Source organism: Schistocerca americana, chromosome 1 (assembly GCF_021461395.2).
Source record: "Schistocerca americana isolate TAMUIC-IGC-003095 chromosome 1, iqSchAmer2.1, whole genome shotgun sequence".
NCBI classification, from domain to species: Eukaryota; Metazoa; Arthropoda; class Insecta; order Orthoptera; family Acrididae; genus Schistocerca; species Schistocerca americana.
This window is the reverse complement of record NC_060119.1, coordinates 531266953-531290572: the sequence shown is the minus strand read 5'-3', so window position 1 is coordinate 531290572 and position 23620 is coordinate 531266953. Positions and strand designations below refer to the sequence as shown.

The following is a 23620-nucleotide window of genomic DNA, read 5'->3' as shown; positions in this document are numbered from 1 at the left end:
CAGGCGGTCATGATTCAAGTTTTATGCTTCATCGGACAGAGGGTCGTTGGCGTGTACGGCGTAAAACTTCTGAAAGCAAGCACCCTGGAAGAATCGTCGGAAGGGCTCAGGTCGGAGGGAAGAGCGTTACAGTCTGGTGACCGTTTTCGTGGCACTCCCTGTGTAATCTCGTGCTTGTGTAAGGTACAATGGATCAGCACATGAATGCATCCAATCTTGTGTATCATGTCCACTGCTACATGCAGTTTGTTTTTCCTCAGGCCGATGATACCTACTAGCAGCAAAGTGCAACGTGTCACACAGCTCGCAGTATACAACTTCGGGCATTTAACCCAATCGATAATCTGAGAGACTACCTCGATCAGTCTGTTAGCGGCATAGGTCTTCAACCGAGGAACATGCAGCAGCTGGCTGCAGCACTGGAGTCGGCATGGCTCCACCTCCATATCGGTACTTTCCAGAATCTCACTGACTCTCTTTTGGCACGTCTCGCAGCAGTCCGCGTTGAAAATGTGGTTATTCAAGCTTTTGACAGGTGGACACATCAATGTTAGTGGACAGTATATTGGGAAAAGTCGCTGTTGATACATATATATTACTAAGAGACTATCACGGAGCCTAGTACCAGTTACAAGTTGCTTATCTACCAGCTTCTAATGGCAACAAAAAATTGTTTTTTAGTATTTCGTGTAGTTATTGACCGAGTTTAAGAACTCCAAATTCTGTCACAATCCATTCATTGAGAGGTATAAGCTTACGTTAAAACTTAAACATATTAAGGCAAGAATTACAGTTAGAAACCAAGTCTTCAGGCAGCATTCCTCACTGCTCACAAATTACATCGCCTACAATCATCAGATATTTGAGAATAAGAGCATTTAGCGACTTCCAACCAACTTTAAACATAATTTCAAACCTTTCCAAAAATTTTCTCGGTTACATGCTTGACGTAAAATATTTCACACATCAACTCATTTGTAAAGTAATCAGAAGTATAAAACGGTTCCATATATGGAATTTCTATTCTTTAAATTATCAGGGTTTAACCGGTTAGCTATAAGGATCACAAGCTAACGGAAGATACATTCGTAATTTCATGTAAAAACAAATAACAGATGGCTGTCTGTAACTCAAAAGTTATTGTCACCAGAAAGCCAGCCGATGCATATTAACAGGATGAAACATTTTGGGGACATAACAACAAGAAGATTAAAGCTAACGGTTATTAAGGGCAACACGGAAAAGCCACAGAGGGTGTTTTAAAAAATTTCATCCGATTTGACAAGACTCTCGTCTACATGAATGAAGACACAAACATGGGGTAAATATTAATTTACGTATAGGACTAAAGAGGTTTTGTTTCCAAAAGAATGATTCAATTTTCGAAGGATACATCTTTCACATGCTGGCACATACAACCTTCGGGTAATTTTTATGATTACGTTTAAGATCAGTTTCCTCCCACAAATGTTGAATGAGCCTCCATTCAGACGCACAAAAAACCTCCAGAAGATAGTCAAGTTCGTCGCATACTTCAGACAGAACGTCTGGAACCGCTGCATTCAATGCTGGTCGATGCGGCGTAGCTGTTCACCAAAAGTTATTCCAAGAGGGGGCCAGGAGACAAATCTCCCCCCCCCCTTCCGTCACACACACACACACACACACACACACACACACACACACACACACCAAGAGTCACATACCATGAGACTATGCGACCTCGGAGAAAAATTCTACAATGCAAGACACGTACGCTCACGGCATATATTATTGCTATTGTATATTAAGTCAGATCTCCGCGTAATTCGCACAGGTCTCCGCAAGGAGGGGCGCGGGCATTTGCGATCACCAATCCCACTTGGAATTTGAAATACAGAGTTTAATTCATATACTGGGTGGATTACCGTCAATATACTAATTTTCTGTGTCACCTGTAAAATGTAGTTCTTAAGGCATGGCACGTCTCGAAACTACTCATTTTGTGTCGAAAATGGCAATCATACACTGTTGATAAGAATTGCGGGAACACGCGTATCAATGATCAGTATGTCAAATCTGTTCTGATACAGGCGTACCGTAGTCTTATTGCATGACTTCAGATCTTCGCTTTCACTGTAGGCAACAATTAAAATCAATGCCCATTACCGGTGCACCAGTGTTTTTTATTGAGGTACAGAGTTGGCAGTTGTCATTTGTGAACGTTGTATTCAACTAAGCACATGAAACGTGACAAATTATTGCAGTGCAAGTTGCAGGGTGGTCTATTTGATCCAAAAGGCTTCCGGTCGTGCCGCCGCAGATGCCAGATCCTCTCCATTGGTTGCGGACACGTTACAGGGAGACAGGTCTGCACACAAGGCGAATTGGAGGAGGTCACCAACGAATGACAACCCCCAAGGGGAAGACTGATTTCTGGCCATCTCTGCATTGCGGCGGATTGGAGGAGGTCACCAACGAATGACAACCCCCAAGGGGAAGACTGATTTCTGGCCATCTCTGCATTGCGGCGGATACCGCCACAGTATTACAAGACGATCTCAGAAGGCCACTGGAGCCGCCGTGTCCGATCAGACTGTAATGAACAGTTTACGAGAAAGGACCTTAAGACCCATAGTTCCTGTTAGAGTACTCCGCTTGACACGACAATATTTTGCAGATCGCCTTCGTCTCTGTAGTTCTCATGTCAATCCGTAACTTCGTCACTGGCGGAACGTGTTATTCACAAACGATTCCGGATATCCTCTGATGCAAGATGATGGCCGTGTTCGAAAGCGGAGCTCCATGCCGAGTGTTACTTGCAAAGTGTTGCCCAGGAAATAGATTCGACCAAATTTCTGTTATTTTGTGGGGAGGCTTTGGTCTCGGCAGCCATATGGATCTTGTTGTCCATGATCGCCTTACGGCCAGGCAGTGCATCGGGTAGATCCTGTTGGACCATGTGGTGGCTGCTGCGTACGGTGTTGGCCCTGAATTACTTCTAATAACAGGACTCACGTGCATGATAGCCTTATCGCCATGCAGTTGACTGAACAGATGCTGTTGGACCATGTGGTGGCTGCTGCATGCGATGTTGGCCCTGAATTTCTTTTAATACCTGTGCGCATGTGGCAGTCATTAGGAGGTTCGTCTTGCGAAGCCTGGACATTGAAGTAACGGAATGGCCGATGGTGAGTCCCGACCTAAATGCCATCGTTCATATGTGGGACAGGCTGTTCCACCACGCTCTCTCCAAGTATTCTCATTGGCTGTCATTGAGGCATGTGAACGGATACCACAGGGTGACCTCTGTAGACTTACATGAAGCATGCCACGTAGAAGCGCTCACGGAGGGCGTACACCTTATTGGAATCCCCAGGATGACGGGATGAATGAGTATCGACATTGTTTTCGTAAACGACGGAGGAGGTAATGACGTTTTGATGCGTACTTAGTTCTTGAAAGGTAAGGGTATAATTTTGTAACGTAGTCATTCTTCAATTATTGCTCAGTGGAGCGTGGTAGACGCCCCAAGTCATGTCCTCCTAATTATTTTGGGCGATGTAGAACGTAGAAACGGCCAGACACGTTATCTGAGGTACCTGTGTTCACCAGTACATTTACAGGCAGTGACGCAATGGATGCAGAATATGAGCATGCTGTGTGTGTTTAGCAGGAGTTTAGTGTCGTCACCTTAAAGGAATATGCAAAGCTCTATGTGGAGACTGATGTATGTCTACTTGTCGATGTATCTGAGCAATTCAGAAGCGTTTGCATGGAATGTCCATGCTGAATCCTACCTTCTGGTACACTGTGCCAAGGTTGTCGTGGCGTGGGGTGCTATGCTCAGACACACAAATCTCTATAATTCTGCAGGCTTTCGTGGCCGTTGTCACTGAAGTTAAAATCTTCTGGGTTATTAAGCCACGTCATATTTCTACTAAAATGATTGAAGTTTCTACCCCTCTGCTGGGGTCTTCCTCAGGATCTTATGTTGTCAGTTAGTAGACACCATAAGATCCTGAGGAAGATCCCAGCAGAGGGGCCGAATCATCGATCATTTCAGTAAAAATATGACGCGGCCTAATAACCCAGAAAATTATAACTTCACAGAAATCTCTTAAGTGATCTCGACGTTATGTTGTTGATTGTGAGATTTTAGGGGACTTTTTCAATGTGTCCACAGACTTGCCATGGGAAGTAACTTGCGAATAGGTAAGTATCGTCCCTCTCTTCATTCAGGTTACATCTCGTGGTTTCAGCGAAGCCATTTGAATGGGCATGCCATTTTACAATCTCTACCTACTGGAGGGTTTCGATGTCTACCTCGTACAGACATCCACAGTTTATGACAAAATCTCTCACCTATGGCGGATGATTGTAAGGTAGGATGTGTCTTGGAGGTAAATACGACATATTCTAGTACCTTATATGATGTGCTCAGCGATTTGCTACCACGTCCTGAGTGTCAAGTTCTACACAACAGTTACTACCCCAAGCTGACAGTATATTATGGATTACAGAAACCTCTAGTAATATCTCAACTTGGGGCGGCTGCAACTAGATCACATTCGCCACGTTACTGGGTTTGACCAGAGTACCTGGTTGAAAAAATATGTTGATCTAATACGAACATGTGTATTTAGAAATAATTCCATTAGTTGATAAATAATTCAGTTTTTGGTAAGACTGTGGAGAGCAACACGACATTAAATTGGCCACTCGTTGGAATGATGGTTATGGGGCATAAGAATGAATTTCCAAGCCCTATTTTTAACGCACTACTTTCTTCCATGGAGAATTTGTGACTCTGGGGATAGCAAAGGTTGTGACACAGTTCCTGAAACCTGGTTATGTTGATATGTGTGTACTGACCCTATCAAAACTCCACAGTACTGTTTTCGTTGTGTGTTTCCACAACTCATTTTGGATTCCAAAGCTGCTTCACATGGACAAAGAGAAAATCATTTACTGTGTAAAGGGATGTGATCCATATGAGGGATTTAGGTGCTGTTCCAATACGTAAGTCACATTATCTGCAAATAATAAGATTATCGGTTTGATGAGGAATGGGGTGAATGAGTTGCTGATAATGGAGTTTATAAGGCTTAGCTCAAAACTATACCCATAGTGTACAGGATTAGGTGTCACTGCAAGGTGAGTCAAGGGTGTGCAGTGTATAACTACACTAGCTCTCACTGTTGAAGGTTACTTGGCATGTCTGTGAGCTGGTGCAGATGATGCTTATCAATGGGGCACCATGTTATCTTTGAATCACGAGAATTGTGGTTCAAATGGTTCAAATGGCTCTGAGCACTATGGGACTTAACTGCTGTGGTCATCAGTCCCCTAGAACTTAGAACTACTTAAACCTAACTAACCTAAGGACATCACACACATCCATGCCCAAGGCAGGATTCTAACCTGCGACCGTAGCGGTCACGCGGTTCCAGACTGTAGCGTCTAGAACCGCGCGGCCACTCCGGCCGGCGAGAATTGTGGTACATGCTGTGTTGCAGTCAGTCTGTTATGTTACGAAATGTGTGCGAACATTATCTTACTACCTGTTTTTGTAGCTGAATGATTGTTCTTGATGTGCTGTACTCTTCACCCATTACAGCCATTTCGAATAGGGAATTGTCTGGCACTACGCTTGATAGGTTTAAAGACTGTTTAAAGATAAATGCAACTACTGCATCCCAGATATGTATTACTGTAAATGCATTAATTTCTAATGCATTGTCACCCTTGCTGCTAATCACCATACTGTTTATAATATATGATTGGATATATGTATTTTTACATATTTTTTTCTTTATATGTTGTAAAGATTATGTATTTTTAAATAACACTAATGTTATAAAAACTGTTTATTTCAATTTTTTGTACATATGCATTATGCATAACACGCACACACTTTTCTTTTTCGCTGCTCTTTTTTTATACATCCTAATCATGTTCTTTTCACAACTATATAAACATTCGTGTTTTATGCACCATAAAATCTGCCTGTATCACCTTCCATCCCATGGAAGTTCTAATGTCTCTAGGCTTAGACTGCACACATGTACTTACACACTTGTCTGTGCACCCCTCATCCCATACATTGTGCTCACCCACGTAGTTTGCATCATTGAGGAGTGTCTTCACTTACAGATGCCATCGATTCATTCTGTCTGTGACTATCCACTGTGCACTGTACGTTCCTTTATGTTTGGATCACTCAGGTATTGTAGGTACACACGTGTTGCAGAGCCACTGCTTTCGTTATCATCTGGAGAACGCTATCCTCGTACATCTCGTGGACTGATGCTGTATACTTCATGATGTGAATAGGCGGCGGGAATGGGTCATTGCTTGTTATCATCAGCCCTTAAATGTACTCCAGCCCGGTAACCAGATGGTCCAACTCTGCCTGCGATACTACCTTTGTAATTCTTCGAGCCTTCTCGATTTCTACCACCACTTCACATTGCCTGTCTTGTGTTAAGCCCATCATTACATGTTTGCCTCCAATAGAAGTTACGTTGTAGATGCTTGCAAACAGAAATTGTGCCTTTCGGAAATGATTTAACTGACTGCCCTCACTGCCAGCTCTTTTAAACACATCCTCCCCCGGTCCTGTGATTACCATCCCTACTTGACCTCGGTACATGGGACCTCTTACATGTGGAAATGTCGGTGTCCTCTGTCTACAGGTGTCCTTGGAGGCTGTTGAGCTTAGACAATGACCATAGTTTCGCCTCCCTTTGTGTCAGAAGTCTCCAAAGGTCCTTACTTAGAAGGCCAAGATATAACATTTCTTCATCTTCTATGCCATCTAAATCACCAAAAGTTGCCACCATAGAATGTGTTTATTTTAAATGTGGTCAGTTCAAGATAATTGCACCTGTGTCCTGGTCAGCTTTAACCACGATTAACTCCCTCGTTTCACATCAACCAAGTTTGGTGCAAGCGAATTTTGCATTGGCCAGGGTTACGTGCTGACATGATTGCAGTCCACTTCCAGTCGATGATGATGTAGTTGGCTCAAGAAGTCGTAATCGAAAACACAATGCGACGGAACCAGCTTCTGTTTCCCACGAAACAAAAACAAATATGAACGGCTTTATCCACCCAATAAGAGAACGAGGTAGTAGCCTGGCAGTGAACCAAGGTCGTGTTGCTGGAAGTCACTATATGAGTTTCACCCCCACCGCAGTAAGTTTTTTATAAAGTTCGTCGATTTTATGATCGACTGCATTCCTCTAAGAGACTGAACTCAGCGAGAAATAGTGTATGGAATGGCAGACCAGAGACAAAATTTACTTCCTCATCAAGTACCGTATTTTAAACTAACTGAGTACCAGGTGTTGCTCTGGTGTGTATTTATTTCAATTTTATTGGTCCAACTCTTCCTTCCTCCTCTTTATGTCCATCTCCTCTGTCTCACCTCCCTCCCCCTCTGCCCCCTCCCCAGACTCTCTGGCCATCTCCTCCTGCCCTTCTCTCCGTCCACGTGTTATTCTGGCTCTCTCTCTCTTTTACTCTCTCTCTCTCTCTCTCTCTCTTCTGTCAACAGGGTACTCTCCCTCTCTCTGCCCATTTCCTCCTCCCCCTCTATCTTTCTCTCTTCGCCTTCCCTCATCTCTGGAACTGTGTAGTACAATGACATAATTTTTAGGTACATTCAGCAGCATACTATTTATAGATACTGTTTGCTAAATGTGTTGCGAATAGATTTAGTAGTAAAGAAGTAATAAATTTAATCGTCATGAAGTCCTGGTTGATGCACGTTTTATTGCACGAACAGTGAAAATGTAGTAGCGATAAATTTGTTTCCTTTCATGTTTTGAGGGGTTTTCAGCGAGAAAAAGTTTCCTAAAGTTTTGAAATTACGTGTAAGGTTTGTTGTAAGGCACTAACTGCTCTCGTTCTCATGTACTGGATAGCGTACGTAGTAGCTATACACATGCAACAAATAGTGTGGAAATGTGGGTTAAACAGATGGGAGGTTGTATAAGCATTGTATTCTACACTTTGAATCGTATGACGTAAGCATTTTCGCAAATACGGTAAAGTTCAAAAGTGAAAGAGTAAACAGCTCTTCCAAAGAGCAAAATTTTCCCTGATTTCTATATATGGCGCATTGTGAACCATAAAATTTCCGTCGTTTTTTGGGAACATGAAGTCCATGAATGTCTACAAATGGTCTCAAAGTAGCCGAAAATAGCCACTACCATTCACTGATCGGTTCAGATGGTCCATAGGACGCAGTATATTCCACACAAATACAGTCCCCATTATTATGGAGCCACCGCCAGCTTGCCAGTGACAGGATTCGTGACTTCGCGGGGGCTGCATCACACTGGAACCCTACCGTTATCTCTCACGAACTGAAATTGGTACTCGTCTGACTAGGCCACGGTTTTACAGTTGGCTAAGGTCCAACCGACATGGTCACGTGCCCAGGAGAGGCACTGCAGGTGACATCGTACAGTTAACGAATGCAGTCGCGTCGATCGTCTGCTGCCATAGCAAAATAACACCAAATTTCGCCGCAGTGACGTGACGAATACGTTCGTTGCACGTCCGACATTGGTTCAAATGGCTCTGAGCACTATGAGACTTAACTACTGTGGTCATCAGTCCCCTAGAACTTAGAACTACTTAAACCTAACTAGCCTAAGGACATCACACACATCCATGCCCGAGGCAGGAGTCGAACCTGCGACCGTAGCTCCGACATTGGTCTCTATGGTAATCTCATGCAGTGTTCCTTTTAGCATTAACAACTCTGAGCAAACGCCACTGCTCTCGGTTGTTAATTGAAGGCCGTCGGCCACTGCGTTGTCCGGGTGAGAGGTATTGCCTGGAATTTGGTATTCTCGGCACGCTCTTGATACTGTGGATCGCGGAATATTGAAATCCTAGCGGTTTCCGAAATGAAATGTCGCATGTGTCTAGCTCCAACTACCATCCCGCGTTCAGAGTCTGTTAAATCCCGTCGTGCGACCGTAATCAAGTCGGAAACATTTTCACCTGAATACAAATGACATCTGCGCCAATGCAGTGCCCTTTTATATTTTGTGTACGCGATGCTACCGTCATCCATTTGTGTCCATTACGTTATCCCGTGACCTCTGTCACATCAGTATAAATTGAAACGTCACGACTGATGCGAAAATGAACAGCGAAAATTTAGTAAGGGATAATACACATTATAATACATATTATGCAAATTGAAGTTAGAGGCGGGAGGAAGGATAAAGGGACTATTGATGTCAGCTGCATAGGTACTTTTATGCGGAATCAGCGGCGATGAGTGAAATTGCGAACCGGACTGGGATTCGAACCCGTACCTCCTGCTATCTATCCAGTTGCTTTAATCACTGCCCCACCTGAACTCTGTGTTCATCGCAATCGCAATTATTACACTACGTGGGCTCGCCTCGCGGCCGACCCACATTCTCACCATGCGCCATCTGTCCGCAGTCTGTGTCCATGTCCTGCACGCTCGCTACTTTCCGATTCCCGCAGGAGGTCGGACCTAATTATGCCGCGGGCGGGGTAGCCGCGCCGTGTGAGGCGCCTTGCGCGGTCCGCGTTGCTCCCCCCGTCGGAGTTTGGAATCCTCCGTTGGGCATGTGTGTGTGTGTGTGTGTGTTGTCTTTAACGTAAGTTAGTTTGTTAGATTAAGTAGTGCATAAACTTTGGGACGGCTGACCTCAGCAGTTTGGTCCCATAAGATATAACAACAAATTTCCAAATTTTCCTAATTTTGTATCCGCACTAGAAGTGGTGGGTTCGTTGCCCATCGAGACGAATCAGTTGTATGAACGCGTGGTGTCTGTTCCTTCGGAAATGTCCAAAAGAACCGACGGCACACGGATTCTGCAGCTCTGATACATACTACGTAGATCGAGGGTGAAAGGTGATGGAAGGAAGGGAAGGGAAGGGGATGGGGAAGGGAAGAGTGAAGGGGTGGGGAAAGAGGGAAGAACAGTGGATGAGGAAAAGAGAGGGGGAAAGGCCTGCGGGATCTCCCAGTAGCGAGCATGGGCGACATGGATAGGGACTGAAGGTAGGTGGCGGTAGGTGGGGGTGCTGGTCGACCGATAGGCGTGCCGAGATAGTCCGTGCACTTGCGATAAATACTGTGTCCGGGTAGCGCAGAGATTAACGCATCCTGGGTTCGAGTCGTGGTCGGTCGCACATTTTCACTCATCGCCGCTGATTTCGCTTAAATTTACGATGCAACTGTCATCAATAGACGCTTCTCTTCCCTTTTATTTCCTTTATCCCTCCCACCTCCACCTTCAATTTCCGTAAGCCTATTACTAGACACTGCAAGTGTAAGAGGTGTCACGAGTGCGGCGGTGTGTGCGCAGTTTGCGGGGCCGCGCGCGAGCCGGTGGCGGGCTGGAGCGGCGGCGCGGTGGGCGACGGCAGCAGCGCCGGCGCCTTCCTGGTGGGCGCCGCCCACGGCGTGTTCCGCGTCGCCGCCGCCGACCCCACGCGCTTCGTCGACTTCGTGCCCTGCGACGTCGTCGCCGCGCTCGCCGTCGCTGCCGCTGCGCACGCGTGAGTCACGTTCACTTAGTTCATTGCTTTCTTCTTCCCCGTATCGTGTGATGTGAAACAATTCAGCAGAAAATATTGCAACATGCTGACCATTAACAAGATTTTGAAGTTCTCTCTCTCTCTCTCTCTCTCTCTCTCTCACACACACACACACACACACACACAATGATTTCTTTTTTTTCTTTACTGAGTTTCGATTCACCCCGAAGAGGGCGGGCTGGCAGCAGCGTAGGATGCCGCTCTTCAGCCTACGGAATTTGTTTTAAAAAGAGGAAGATAATAAATAATAAAAACAGGCGATAAAATTGGGGACTTTAATGGTAACATGGCGGAAAAATCGTGGAAATTAAAACATAGAACAATGGGTTAATGATGCTAATAAAATACATATGAAGCAGACAGCTAAAATAAGACAATTAAAAAAACGCGGCGACGGTCTGGTTTCTGTTCGCAAGAGGCATAAAATTCACACCCAGCGACAGCATAATTTCTGTTCGCAACACTTTGGAAAGACACTGAACATTCACTTGAACACTGCACTAAAAAGTTGGCAAATACGGCATACCACAGCCGAAGGCAGGTCGGGGGAAGCTGGACAGATGTTGGGAAAATAAAAAGGGGGCAAGGAGAGCAAAAACGAACGGGGGGGAGGGGGGAAAGGAGCCGATGGATTATGAGGACCCATAAGATGGGGGGAGGGGTGCTGGGCAGAAGCAACAGGGAGTTGTGAGTGGCAGAGGAGGGGAATGCAAAAGGACTTGGGGGGGGGGGGGGGAGAAGGAAGGTTGGGAGAGGTTTGGCGGGGAGAAAACAAGATGGAAGGGAGGGAAGAGGGAGCCTAGGGAAAGGACAGAGGAAAGGAGGAGGGGTGAGGATCAGAGTTCATAGGAGGGATAAATGGAGGGAGAGAGGGCATCATCCGGGAGTGGGAGTTGATGGAAGCCAACTTGGGAAAGGAGATGAAAGGTGTAGAGATGGACGGTAGGGGGGGTCACAACAGTGAAGGTGTGGCAGGGGTGGGGACGGGAAACGAGAGGAGCAACCAGGGGGTGAGGGGGAGCAATGCGGCGGGAGGTGTAGAGTATGCGGATATGTTCGAGGAATAGGAGCAGATGGGGGAAAGGAATGAGGTCATAGAGGATCCGTGTGGGGGATGGGAGGCATATACAGGAGGCGATGCGGAGTGCATGGTGCTCGAGGATCTAGAGAGAATTACAGAATTTGGGGGGAGAGGGGGGGATATCCAGGCGTGACTGGCATAACAGAGAATGGGACGGATTAAGGATTTGTTGGTGTGGAGGATGTTAGAGGGGTGCAACCGCCATGTCTGGCCAGAGAGGAGTTTGAGGAGTCGAAGGCAGTTGTGGGCTCTGGATTGGATTGACTAGAGATGAGGGATCCAGGTGAGGTGACGGTCAATGGTGAGGCCAAGGTAGGTGTGGGTGGGGGAGAGGCAGGCAGGATGGGTGCAGACGGTAAGGGAGAAATCCAGGAGCCGGAAGGAGCGAGTGGTACGACCTATGATGATTGCCTGGGTCTTGGAAGGATTGATTTTCAGGAGCCACTGGTTACACCATGTTGCCAAAAGTTCAAGGTGATTCTGGAGAAGGCGTTGGGACCGTTGGAAGGTAGGAGCGAGGGCAGGGAATGCGGTGTTATCGGCATACTGAAAGAGGTGTACTAGAGGGGAGGGGGGGGAGGGGTTGGGGCATATCTGCCGTGTACAGGAGGTAGAGGAGAGGGGAGAGGATAGAGGGGTAGAAGGTGTGGGAATTGGCATTATGGATGGTAACATAGGAGGGGCGGCGGGAGAGGAAGGAGGCTATCAGACGGATGCACTTGACAGACAATGATGTCAGTTGGAGTGTCTTCATATTCTTTACATCTCTAGCTGGATGGTCAAAGATTTTCTCAGCTAAGTACCTCACACCTTTCTTCTGTGCCACACTAAGGCTAAATTGTGAATATTGTAAATCACTAGTCCTTGTAACATTATAACAGTATATGAGGGGCGTTCAATACGGAATGCAACAAATTTTTTCTCTAGCACTTTGGGTTGAAAACATGCAGAATTTGCTGAGGGACATCCTGGAATATTCCCGTTTCAGCCCTTGTAGTCTCATGAATTTCAGATAGGTGGCGGCGCTATAAGTCGTCTTGAAAGTGGCATCTGTTACAGAGAAGCGTTCCAAGCAGACAGCTGTTTATCGGCGGAAAACGAGAGCATCAGGCGCTTCCAGAATGTTTACGCAGACCTGGCAGTGAACAGAATCACAGTGAATCGTTGGAGGAGCAGTCGGTCATCATCGTAACAAGATCGACCTAACCTGCCCGATCTACCGCTTGCCGGGCAGCCGCACACAGCTGTGACTCCTGCAGTGCTGCAACTCGCGGACACCGCCAATCCGAGTTGGTCGACGGATCGCAATCAAGCTGCTCGCTCCTCAGCTGAACGTCTCTGTTCGTAGCGCTGACACAGTCGTCCACCACTTCGGGCACTCAGACGTGTGTGCCCGCTGGGTTTCTCATCGCCTTACAGAAGACGATAAAGAGCAACGAAGGAGCATCTGTCCGGAGGCTGATCGTTGCAATTATTTTCTCAGGGGACGAACCATAGGTTCATAACTTCGAACGGCAGTCCATGCAGTGGCGCTACACCACCTTTCTTTCCTTCGAAGAGAAAGTGCAAACCCACACCCTCAGCCAGTTAACCCACGGTGACGGTCTTGTGGGACTGTGAACGGGTTACTGTTTGTCCCCCTCACGGTTCAACGACCAACTCTGAAGCGTGTTGTCCTACCCTCAGGAAATTGAAGAAACGACTTTACCGTGTTCATCGCCACAAAAATGCAGATCTCCTTCTCCATGACAACGCAAGTCCTCATACAAGTCTGCGCACCTGAAAGGTGTTCACAAAACTTCATTGGACTATTCACCATGTTGGTTTGCAGCTCCTTGGGTTGGCCGTGTTTACAGTTAAAATTGTTGGATGTGAGGTGCGCCAGGAATACCAAATAAAAGACAACACACACAGATTAAAAGACAACACGCACAGCTAAGAAGCGCACAGAAAACACACACACACTACACACACAAAGATAAAATGCAAACTATTTCAAATTTGGAGCCGAACTATATGGTGAACAAGTGAGCACTGACTGGGCTGGGACACACAACAAACCACAATCACACTTTTTGGTGAAGTGAAAGGTGTTTGACTAAGTTATTTGTGGAAAATACTTGTTATAGTTACGTGTGCATCACAACACCTCAGCATGATGCGGAGAGTGGAAGTGCTTGCCACACGAAAACGTAAGTAAAAACGAATATAGGCGCGAAAACATCGCGACAAACTAAATTACATCCTAGAAGATAGGTTAACTCCCAGCAAAAAACTTTCTCATCAACACCGTTTGGTTGCAGATGACAAGCCACCTGTAGTAACTGACACACAAGTGATCCAGAAAATTCATGCACACCAAATGTAAAGGTATTTACAAAAAGAAACGATCTGATGTTTGGACTAAAGATGCACATAATTTTATAGTCATTCAACAAAAATGTTCACGTCGCAGAATAAATAAAAACGAAAACCCACTGATGATGGCACAGTGGTGCCGAAACATGTTTGGGTACTGAGAAAAAACGGTGTTTTGCATAACTGATGGGCCTCACATCCAACAACTTCATTGGACTGTTCTTCCCCATCCACGCTACAGCCGGGATCTCGCACCTGCCGACTTCCAACTGTGTGGCCCAGTGGAGGATGCAGTACGTGGATGATGGGGAGGCTGTTGATACAGCAAGACGTTGGCTCCGGCGCCGACCAGTGGAGTCGTACCGTGCGTGCACACGGCTCCTCCCAGTAAGCTGGAGTAAAGCCGTAGCACTGGACGAAGATTGCGTTGAAAAGTAAGGTTTTGCAGCCAAAAGAGTGGGGAATAATACGGTGTATTGTAATCCTGAATAAAACCAACCTGGTTTCCGAAAAAAAGGGTTGCATTACTTAATGCACGCCCCTCGTATTTATGAGTGTTATTGTAGGCTTCAAACTATCATTATCGACATCAAACTTCATAAGGAAGTAAATGAGCTGTGAAGCTGTTGCCAGTGCGCCTAACTGATTAAAGAGGAGTCTGCAAGAGATTCTAGATTTAGAGATCTGTATGGTGCGAAAATTTGTTTAACTCTAAACATTAGAAGTGTGACGTAATCCACATAATTTCCAAAAGGAATCCATTACATTTCGGTTACAGGATACACCACTGAAATTTAAAGGCAGCAAATTCATTTAAATACCAGGTTATTACAATTAGGAACAGCTTAAATTCGAACAACCACACGGAAAAATTTGTGGGCAAGGTCAAACCTAAGACTGCGTTTTATTGGTAGAACACATCGCAGATGCAACAGATCTACTAAAAAAGACTGCCTACACTACACTTCTTCGTCCTCTTCTGGAGCACTGCTGTGTGATATGATATCATTACCAGATTGGACTGACGGAGGACATCGAAAAATTCCAAAGAAGGCTAGCTCATTGTGTATTATCGGGAAATCCGTCCGCCCCGATAGCTGAGCGCTCAGCACGACGGATTGCCGTCCTACGGGCCCGGGTTCGATTCCCGGCAGGGTCGGGGATTTTCTCCGCTCAGGGACTGGGTGTTGTGTTGTCTTCATGATCATTTCATCCCCATCCGGCGCGCTGGTCGCCCAATGTGGCGTCGAATGTAATAGGGCCTGCACCGAGACGGCCGGACCTACCCCGCAAGGGACCTCCCGCCAATAACGCCAAATGCTCATTTCCATTTCATCGGGAAATATGGGGGACATGCGCAAGTTGTGTGTCATTAAAACAAAGACTTCTTTATTGCAGCGAGATCTTTTCACTAAATTTCAACCATCAGCTTTCTGCTCCAAATGTGAAAGTACTTCGTTGACGCCCAACTACACAGGGAGAACCGATCATCTTAATAAAATAAGAAAAAAATAAGAGCTCGAACAGAAATATTTGTTTGTTTTTCTCCCGCGCGCTGTTCGTGAGTGGAAAGGTGCAGCAATAGACTGGAGGTGGCTGGGAGAGCCCTCTGCGGGGTACTTATTGTGAATTGCAGAGCTGTCTCTAGATGTATAGCGCACACGTCATATCATCCTTATTACACGGTTCTGTGTAACGAAACTTTTTCCTCAACCACTAGTTATCACAGAATATGATGCTAACACACATTAGTCAATGAAGATACATAAAGTAACTCAACGTTTTGACATTCTGAACTCTAAAATCTGATATTATATGTAACGGAAAACTGTCAGAGCTTAGACATTTAATGTCTGTAACATGTGAATTCCAATAGACGTTTCTATCAGAATAAATACTTGTAGTTTCTCCTTTCCTGTTGATCATAATTCTTTAATCAACAGCAAAGAGAACTATTTTTTTACTCTTGGATGTATGGTGGAAGACTATTTATATGGAACTAGAGCGGACCCATATCAGTCTGTGATACCCCCGGGCTGGTATTTCTCAATTCTGAGCCGCGCGGGGTAGCCATGCGGTCTGAGGCGCCTAGTCACGGTTAGCGCGGCTTCCCCCGTCGGAGATTCGGGTCCTCCCTCGGGGATGGGTGTGTGTGTTGTCCTTAGCGTAAGTTAGTTTAAGTTAGTTTAAGTTAGTTTCATTAGTGTGTAAGCCTAGGTACCGATGACCTCAGTAGTTTGGTCCCATGGAACCTTGCCACAAATTAATTCTCAATTTCGAAGATGCTGTTTGACTGTTTGCACACGCTGGCGTTCTTAATGCGACTCTCTGCACGCTTTTAGTTGTAAAGGGTGCAAACCTACTACCAGCAATATAATATACCATAATACAAAGGCTTGGGATAATATATATTTGAATTTTGTGCCAGATGACCAACACTCACAGCAGTTTTCTATGAAGGTCATTCCGATACTAATGCCTCCCTTCTATTTTGTGTTGACCTGAGTGTGCGAGCCACAAAACTTAATCCTTTACAAACATGCGAAATTCGCAGTGCTCCTGTGAAGACGTTCAGATTGATTTGTGCTGTAAGGAATGTCCTCTAGTACTTCAAAAATGGTTCAAATGGCTCTGAACACTATGGGACTCAATTGCTGTGGTCATAAGTCCCCTAGAACTTAGAACTACGTAAACCTAACTAACCTAAGGACATCACACACATCCATGCCCGAGGCAGGATTCGAACCTGCGACTGTAGCGGTCGTGCGGTTCCAGACTGTAGCGCCTTTAACCGCTCGGACACTCCGGCCGGCTCCCTCTAGTACTTAAGTCGGCTCTACTGAGATTGCATCTGGAATGAAGGACACGTATTTGATCGTGTACGTCTTCCTGCAGTTAGTGTTTGTTGTGTCCTCGCCAACGGACGCAACCGGAGCTGATGCACTGAGAGGATCACCCACTATGAAGTTCGCAGCGAACCACAAAGCGCGGCCCAGTCGGTAACCTCCGCGCCGCCGCCAATCAGATCCGCGTTGTGATAAGCGGCGGCTTCAGGCAGCAGCGGATGCTCCAAGTCAAGCGTTGGCGTACGGCACTCCTAGTACGCAGTTCCAAGATCACAGTTCGTAGTAGAGATCAGCGTGCGAGATGTCCTTCGCATAGGAACAATTGTTTACTGCAGTGATTGACAGTGTGTCGCTCATAATGAACAGAGTCTTGTTGACATTGTATTCAGATAGGTCACTGCTAGTTGTATCTGTCTGCAAGCAAGTACAACGAGTTGCTGTATAACCGAAGTATCGCAACGCAATGAAAAGTATATTTGTGTGTCACTAATTTGTTTGCACTGTCACAGTTCCTCCGTTCAGCTCCTAGCGCCTAAACGTGATACGTGTGCAAGCCGTTCCACCCAGACGACACGTACACAACAGTCTTAGAACTCGGAATTCCTACTAAACGCTTGGTACCGACCGTTTAACCTAGTTTCCGAGAAACAACTGCTGTTCCCATTAGTCTTATTTTTTGTGTTGATGTATTATGATAACCAAGCTCAACAACAATAAAGCCACTACACAAAATTCCTTTATATTTAATAGAAATTAAAAATTATTTACACATCCTTGTATACCACAGTTAAGAACATTGATTTTCAGTTTGACGATAGAGCTTAATCAATAAAAAATAAATGAAGTTTACAAAAAGCTCAGAAGAAAAATGTGTTCTGAGGCGGCGTGAAACAATGATGGTTAAATTAGAGTGGATGAGATATCGGTTTTTCAGCCAACTCAGGACTCTACCACATAGACGAACGAGAAAGGTTCTGATGAGCAGTGTGGCAGCGTCTTACACATGGCTGCGTCGTAATACTTACTCGAACTGGATAGAGAATACCCACTCTGATTTATAGCATTGTGGGAATGTCTAGTGCGAAGATCATTCGGAAACTAAGGCCTCCTATTTTTTGTGTGGCTTTTATGTGTCAGAATCAGACTGTTTGTTGATAATAATTTATGACCTTCCCGCTAAAAATGAAAAATGCCTTATGGCACCATGACCTGGCTCAAGTCTTTGAGCTGGACGCCACTTCGGCGACTTGCGTGTCCTTAAAACCAACGGCACCCGGTATTCCCAGAACGGCCACACATCCAAGTGCTAGCAGGTCCAACGTTGCTTAATCTCGGCGATCGGACAGAGATCAGTGTTATCAACGTTGCAAGGCCGTTGGCATCTTCCTGCTAAAGCTCCTGTCCTGCGACAAATAGCAGCTGTACCAGGGGACCGTTCCAAAAAGGCGTCCCACATCGAGATACGTACAAAACAGAGGTGTGTCCATTGATTTCCTCACCGCTGAAAAAAATTGTACCAATTGAAACCCACTGGCGCTTGCAAGAAGAAGACGAAGACGATACAGTAAACGTAACGTAAGGCGTACTGCGTTTCAGCAGTGATGAAAGAGATTTACAGAAGCCACGCTGAAGTCAATCCTTTTTAGCTGTCATCCCTCAAAACGAATTGCATTTCGATCGACTCATCCGTGATAATCGGCGGATTATTAATACGGAATTGTATGTACAGCTAAATGTTGGTTGTAACGCGTGAGACGAGTTACTGAACAATAAATTCCAGTAGTTTAAAAGAAAGAATCCATTTCATGCTGCACATTAATGTTTGTCTTTTTTGTACAGAGGTATCTTCAACTGGTGCCCTGAAATATTACGCGAATTTTTCCCTTTGCACATACAGGTATGGAAATGCCGTGTGTCTAGGGCCTCCCGTCGGGTAGACCGTTCGCCTGGTGCATGTCTTTCGAGTTGACGTCACTTCGGTGACTTGTGTGTCAATGGGGATGAAATGATGATGATAAGGACAACACGACACCCAGTCCCTGAGCGGAAAAAAATCTCCGACCGTGCCAGGAATAGAACCCGGGCCGTTAGGTATGACATTCCGTCGCACTGACCACTCAGCTATCAGGGGCGGACGCATAGAGGTTATAGATTTAAAACAGTTCATGGAAGTTATTGTAGTAAAACTGAAAGATGCTTACAGATCAGCGTCTAGTTCATTATTTGCAATCCATACTACTTACTGTCATCTGGAAAACCTACACATACATTAACGACCATTTTCAAAAGACAAGGCCTAAACATATGATTCGAAACAGATAATTCAGTCGTAAAGTAGATACCGAAAACAACAAAAGACATAGACATGTACCAAAAGTCAGGATTGTACCTACAACAATGCAACACACGTGATGGAACGTAAGTAGGAACATTTGACACCCGGTGCAAACAGTGTATCAGAGCATTGGTTCAAATGGTTCTGAGCACTATGGGACTTAAAATCAGAGGTCATCAATCCCCTAGAACTTAGAACCACTTAAACCTAACTAGCCTAAGGACATCACACACAGCCATGCCCGAGGCAGGATTCGAACATGCGACCGTAGCAGCAGCGTGGTTCCGGACTGAAGCGCCTAGAACCGCTCGGCCATAGCGGCCGACATCAGAGCATTGGTACATGAGACAAAGCAATCAGCTTTTTCAGAATATTTAAGAGAAAAAAATAACAAGCCTATTGCAACAGAGAAAGACATGAAAATACACTCCTGGAAATTGAAATAAGAACACCGTGAATTCATCGTCCCAGGAAGGGGAAACTTTATTGACACATTCCTGGGGTCAGATACATCACATGATCACACTGACAGAACCACAGGCTCATAGACACAGGCAACAGAGCATGCACAATGTCGACACTAGTACAGTGTATATCCACCTTTCGCAGCAATGCAGGCTGCTATTCTCCCATGGAGACGATCGTAGAGATGCTGGATGTAGTCCTGTGGAACGGCTTGCCATGCCATTTCCACCTGGCGCCTCAGTTGGACCAGCGTTCGTGCTGGACGTGCAGACCGCGTGAGACGACGCTTCATCCAGTCCCAAACATGCTTAATGGGGGACAGATCCGGAGATCTTGCTGGCCAGGGTAGTTGACTTACACCTTCTAGAGCACGTTGGGTGGCACGGGATACATGCGGACGTGCATTGTCCTGTTGGAACAGCACGTTCCCTTGCCGGTCTAGGAATGGTAGAACGATGGGTTCGATGACGGTTTGGATGTACCGTGCACTATTCAGTGTCCCCTCGACGATCACCAGTGGTGTACGGCCAGTGTAGGAGATCGCTCCCCACACCATGATGCCGGGTGTTGGCCCTGTGTGCCTCGGTCGTATGCAGTCCTGATTGTGGCGCTCACCTGCACGGCGCCAAACAGGCATACGACCATCATTGGCACCAAGGCAGAAGCGACTCTCATCGCTGAAGACGACACGTGTCCATTCGTCCCTCCATTCACGCCTGTCGCGACACCACTGGAGGCGGGCTGCACGATGTTGGGGCGTGAGCGGAAGACGGCCTAACGGTGTGCGGGACCGTAGCCCAGCTTCATGGAGACGGTTGCGAATGGTCCTCGCCGATACCCCAGGAGCAACAGTGTCCCTAATTTGCTGGGAAGTGGCGGTGCGGTCCCCTACGGCACTGCGTAGGATCCTACGGTCTTGGCGTGCATCCGTGCGTCGCTGCGGTCCGGTCCCAGGTCGACGGGCACGTGCACCTTCCGCCGACCACTGGCGACAACATCGATGTACTGTGGAGACCTCACGCCCCACGTGTTGAGCAATTCGGCGGTACGTCCACCCGGCCTCCCGCATGCCCACTATACGACCTCGCTCAAAGTCCGTCAACTGCACATACGGTTCACGTCCACGCTGTCGCGGCATGCTACCAGTGTTAAAGACTGCGATGGAGCTCCGTATGCCACGGCAAACTGGCTGACACTGACGGCGGCGGTGCACAAATGCTGCGCAGCTAGCGCCATTCGACGGCCAACACCGCGGTTCCTGGTGTGTCCGCTGTGCCGTGCGTGTGATCATTGCTTGTACAGCCCTCTCGCAGTGTCCGGAGCAAGTATGGTGGGTCTGACACACCGGTGTCAATGTGTTCTTTTTTCCATTTCCAGGAGTGTAGTTAGAATAAAAATTGAAAAAGACCTCCTAACCTTACAAGAAAATTATCGCGTGTACAAAATAAAGGCTGAGACTAATAAGTAACTACTAATCGCTCATTGTTTACACTAATTTATCATATAATAGAAATCTCAATAGATGATCAGAAATGCTATCCCTCTCTTACGTATACAAATTAAAATAAATAAGTAAACAAAATAAAATTTAATTAATGTAGAAAACATAAAAATAAATTAAAATGAAAAACTAGAGTGCACGCTAATGTACGTGCACGTACACAAACAAAACCTACATCAACACAGTCAAACAAACATAAAACGAATTACAGTCTAGTCGCAGAAAGTAGCAGTTACAGTGCAGTGTTTCGAAAAAGTGACCACGAGAGAAACCATAAGATTTCAACCAAATAATGAGGCAGAAGCTGATCAATAAGTACCTTTCCATGTTGTCCCATGTCCCACAAATGTTGCGAAAAACTTTGAGGGCCTGTAGAGGGTTTCAGGAACAAATCGAGAATGGGAACCCCCGTCCAGAAACGTCATCCAACGACGGTACAGAGCATCGGTGCTACAGCCGCCAACGGCTGCCGTCATGTCGCCCCTTCGGCAGCAAACAAGGCGTTGAACGTTGACGGACCGTAGACGGGACGTCTCGCAGTGTTGTTTGTTGTTAAGTGATGGCAACATATTGCCACGATTGTCAGTGCAAAAGATTGCGCTAGCTGTTGCGTAGAAAGGCCTTGTCTCCTGTGAATGCGATGGTCTGTTGCCTCGATGGATGGTACCTTCAGATATGAGTATCCATCCGCAGCTCATTTTTCTCCTGGAATCCTCTACAACCTCCAGTGTTTTTCGGCACCATATACTGGAGAAAAGTAAATTGCAGATGGAAATCCGTGTCCTGAATTGTCGTCCACCAAGGCAACACAGCATCGCATTTGTAGCGGACTAGGCCTTTCTACGCAGCAGTTAGCTCCATCTAGCCGGCCGCCGTGGGCGAGCGGTTCTAGGCGCTTCAGTTCGGAACCGCACTGCTGCTACGGTCGCAGGTTCGAATCCTGCCTCGGACATGGATGTGTGTTATGTCCTTAGGTTAGTGAGGTTTAAGTAGTTCTAAGTCTAGGGGACGGATGACATCAGATGTTAAGTCCCATAGTGCTTAGAGCCATTTGAACCATAGCTCCACCTTCTGCGCTAGCGATCGTGGCAGTAAGTCGCGATCACTGAATAACAGACAACACTGCGAAACGTTCCGCCTGCTGCGCGTCAGTGTAAAAAGGGCGCCTCTAACTTGGACGCTCTGGACCGCAATTGTATGATGTATCCGTACACAGGTTACTGTCCTCGATTTGTTCCTCAAGACACCCTCTGCAACACCTCTAAATTTGTCGCAACATTTCTGGAACACCCTTTATAGCTTCTGTAAAAATGGCCACCACAAGAAACTTGTTGTTTATCACAAAGTATATGTGACGCATTCATCATGTTAAACAAAACTATTTAATAGAAATTTTTCATGACCTGTTGGACCGATACGAGACAGATCGACAGTTTTCATAACACCACGTCATGTGAGACTTTGTATCAGCACTATAAGCTGGAATCCTAAACATAGCCCAAGGAATGGCGATATGGGAATTCTCTAACGAAGAAATTCAACACACAGCGACCTGCCGGAAAAGTGATGTGCTTAGTCTTCAAGGATAGGCAGGATAGTTGTACTGGAGTCTAAAGCAACTGTCAATCCAGAAGCTACAAGCTACAAGATGACAGACTAGGCTTAAAGCCCAAATTTATAGTGCCGCGCCAGAGACGAAGACAAGCTATCGCTTGCAACGCAATAACGGTAGTACAACAGTTTTGCGACCATTGCCAAGCCTTGCTGAAATGTCTTACCACTAAAACTGTACGGTCTTGAGTTAGCGCCTTCACAGTAATATGTCTTTCGACCTGTGAATACCTCAGATAGCGTCGTCGAAGCCCTAAGACAGTGGCTAACCTAAGGTGGTTGTTTTTTACAGAGAATGATAGGCAAGTTCTTGTTCATCGTTGGTAAAAGCATATAATGAACGTTGTGACTGTGGAAAAATAACAGTACGTATCTGAAATCTTCCTCAATGTAACTGTGCAGCCCATCTCCGAGTCATTAATGTTTTGAGCCAACATTTACCTGGAAACAACCAAATCAATCCTCAACCCCTCAGACATACACTGATGAGCCAAAACATTATGACAGCCTGCTTTATAGCGTATCGGTCCGCCTATAGAACGCATCACATCAGCGATTGTGTGTGACATAGATTAGACAAGTCCTTCGGAGGTTTCCCATGCATGTGGCACCGGATATTTACATACAGACCACATAATTCCCCTAAATTACGGTCCTGTTGTTAATGGGAGCGGAGCTAGCGCCTGATAGCATCATGGATGTGTCGAGGATGCTACCACTGTATGGAGAAAAAAGACAAACATGAAACGATGTATTGTAAGAAAATGAAACGCCTACAGCCGTCCTTATGATGTTTGTGTAGCTACCAGTTTCGACGCTTCAGTGCGCCATCTTCAGGCCTT

At 46.0% G+C, this 23620-nt stretch overlaps 1 protein-coding gene across 1 annotated transcript in view; it reads left to right on the top strand.

The window, feature by feature from the left end:
* The window catches only part of LOC124571358 (putative fatty acyl-CoA reductase CG5065), a 145344-nt gene that overhangs the window by 101746 nt on the left and 19978 nt on the right, over window positions 1–23620 (top strand). Inside the window, exon 6 of the mRNA XM_047131114.1 lies at window positions 10350–10542. Coding sequence (XP_046987070.1) covers window positions 10350–10542 — 193 coding nt within the window. The remainder of the gene's footprint in view (window positions 1–10349; window positions 10543–23620) is intronic.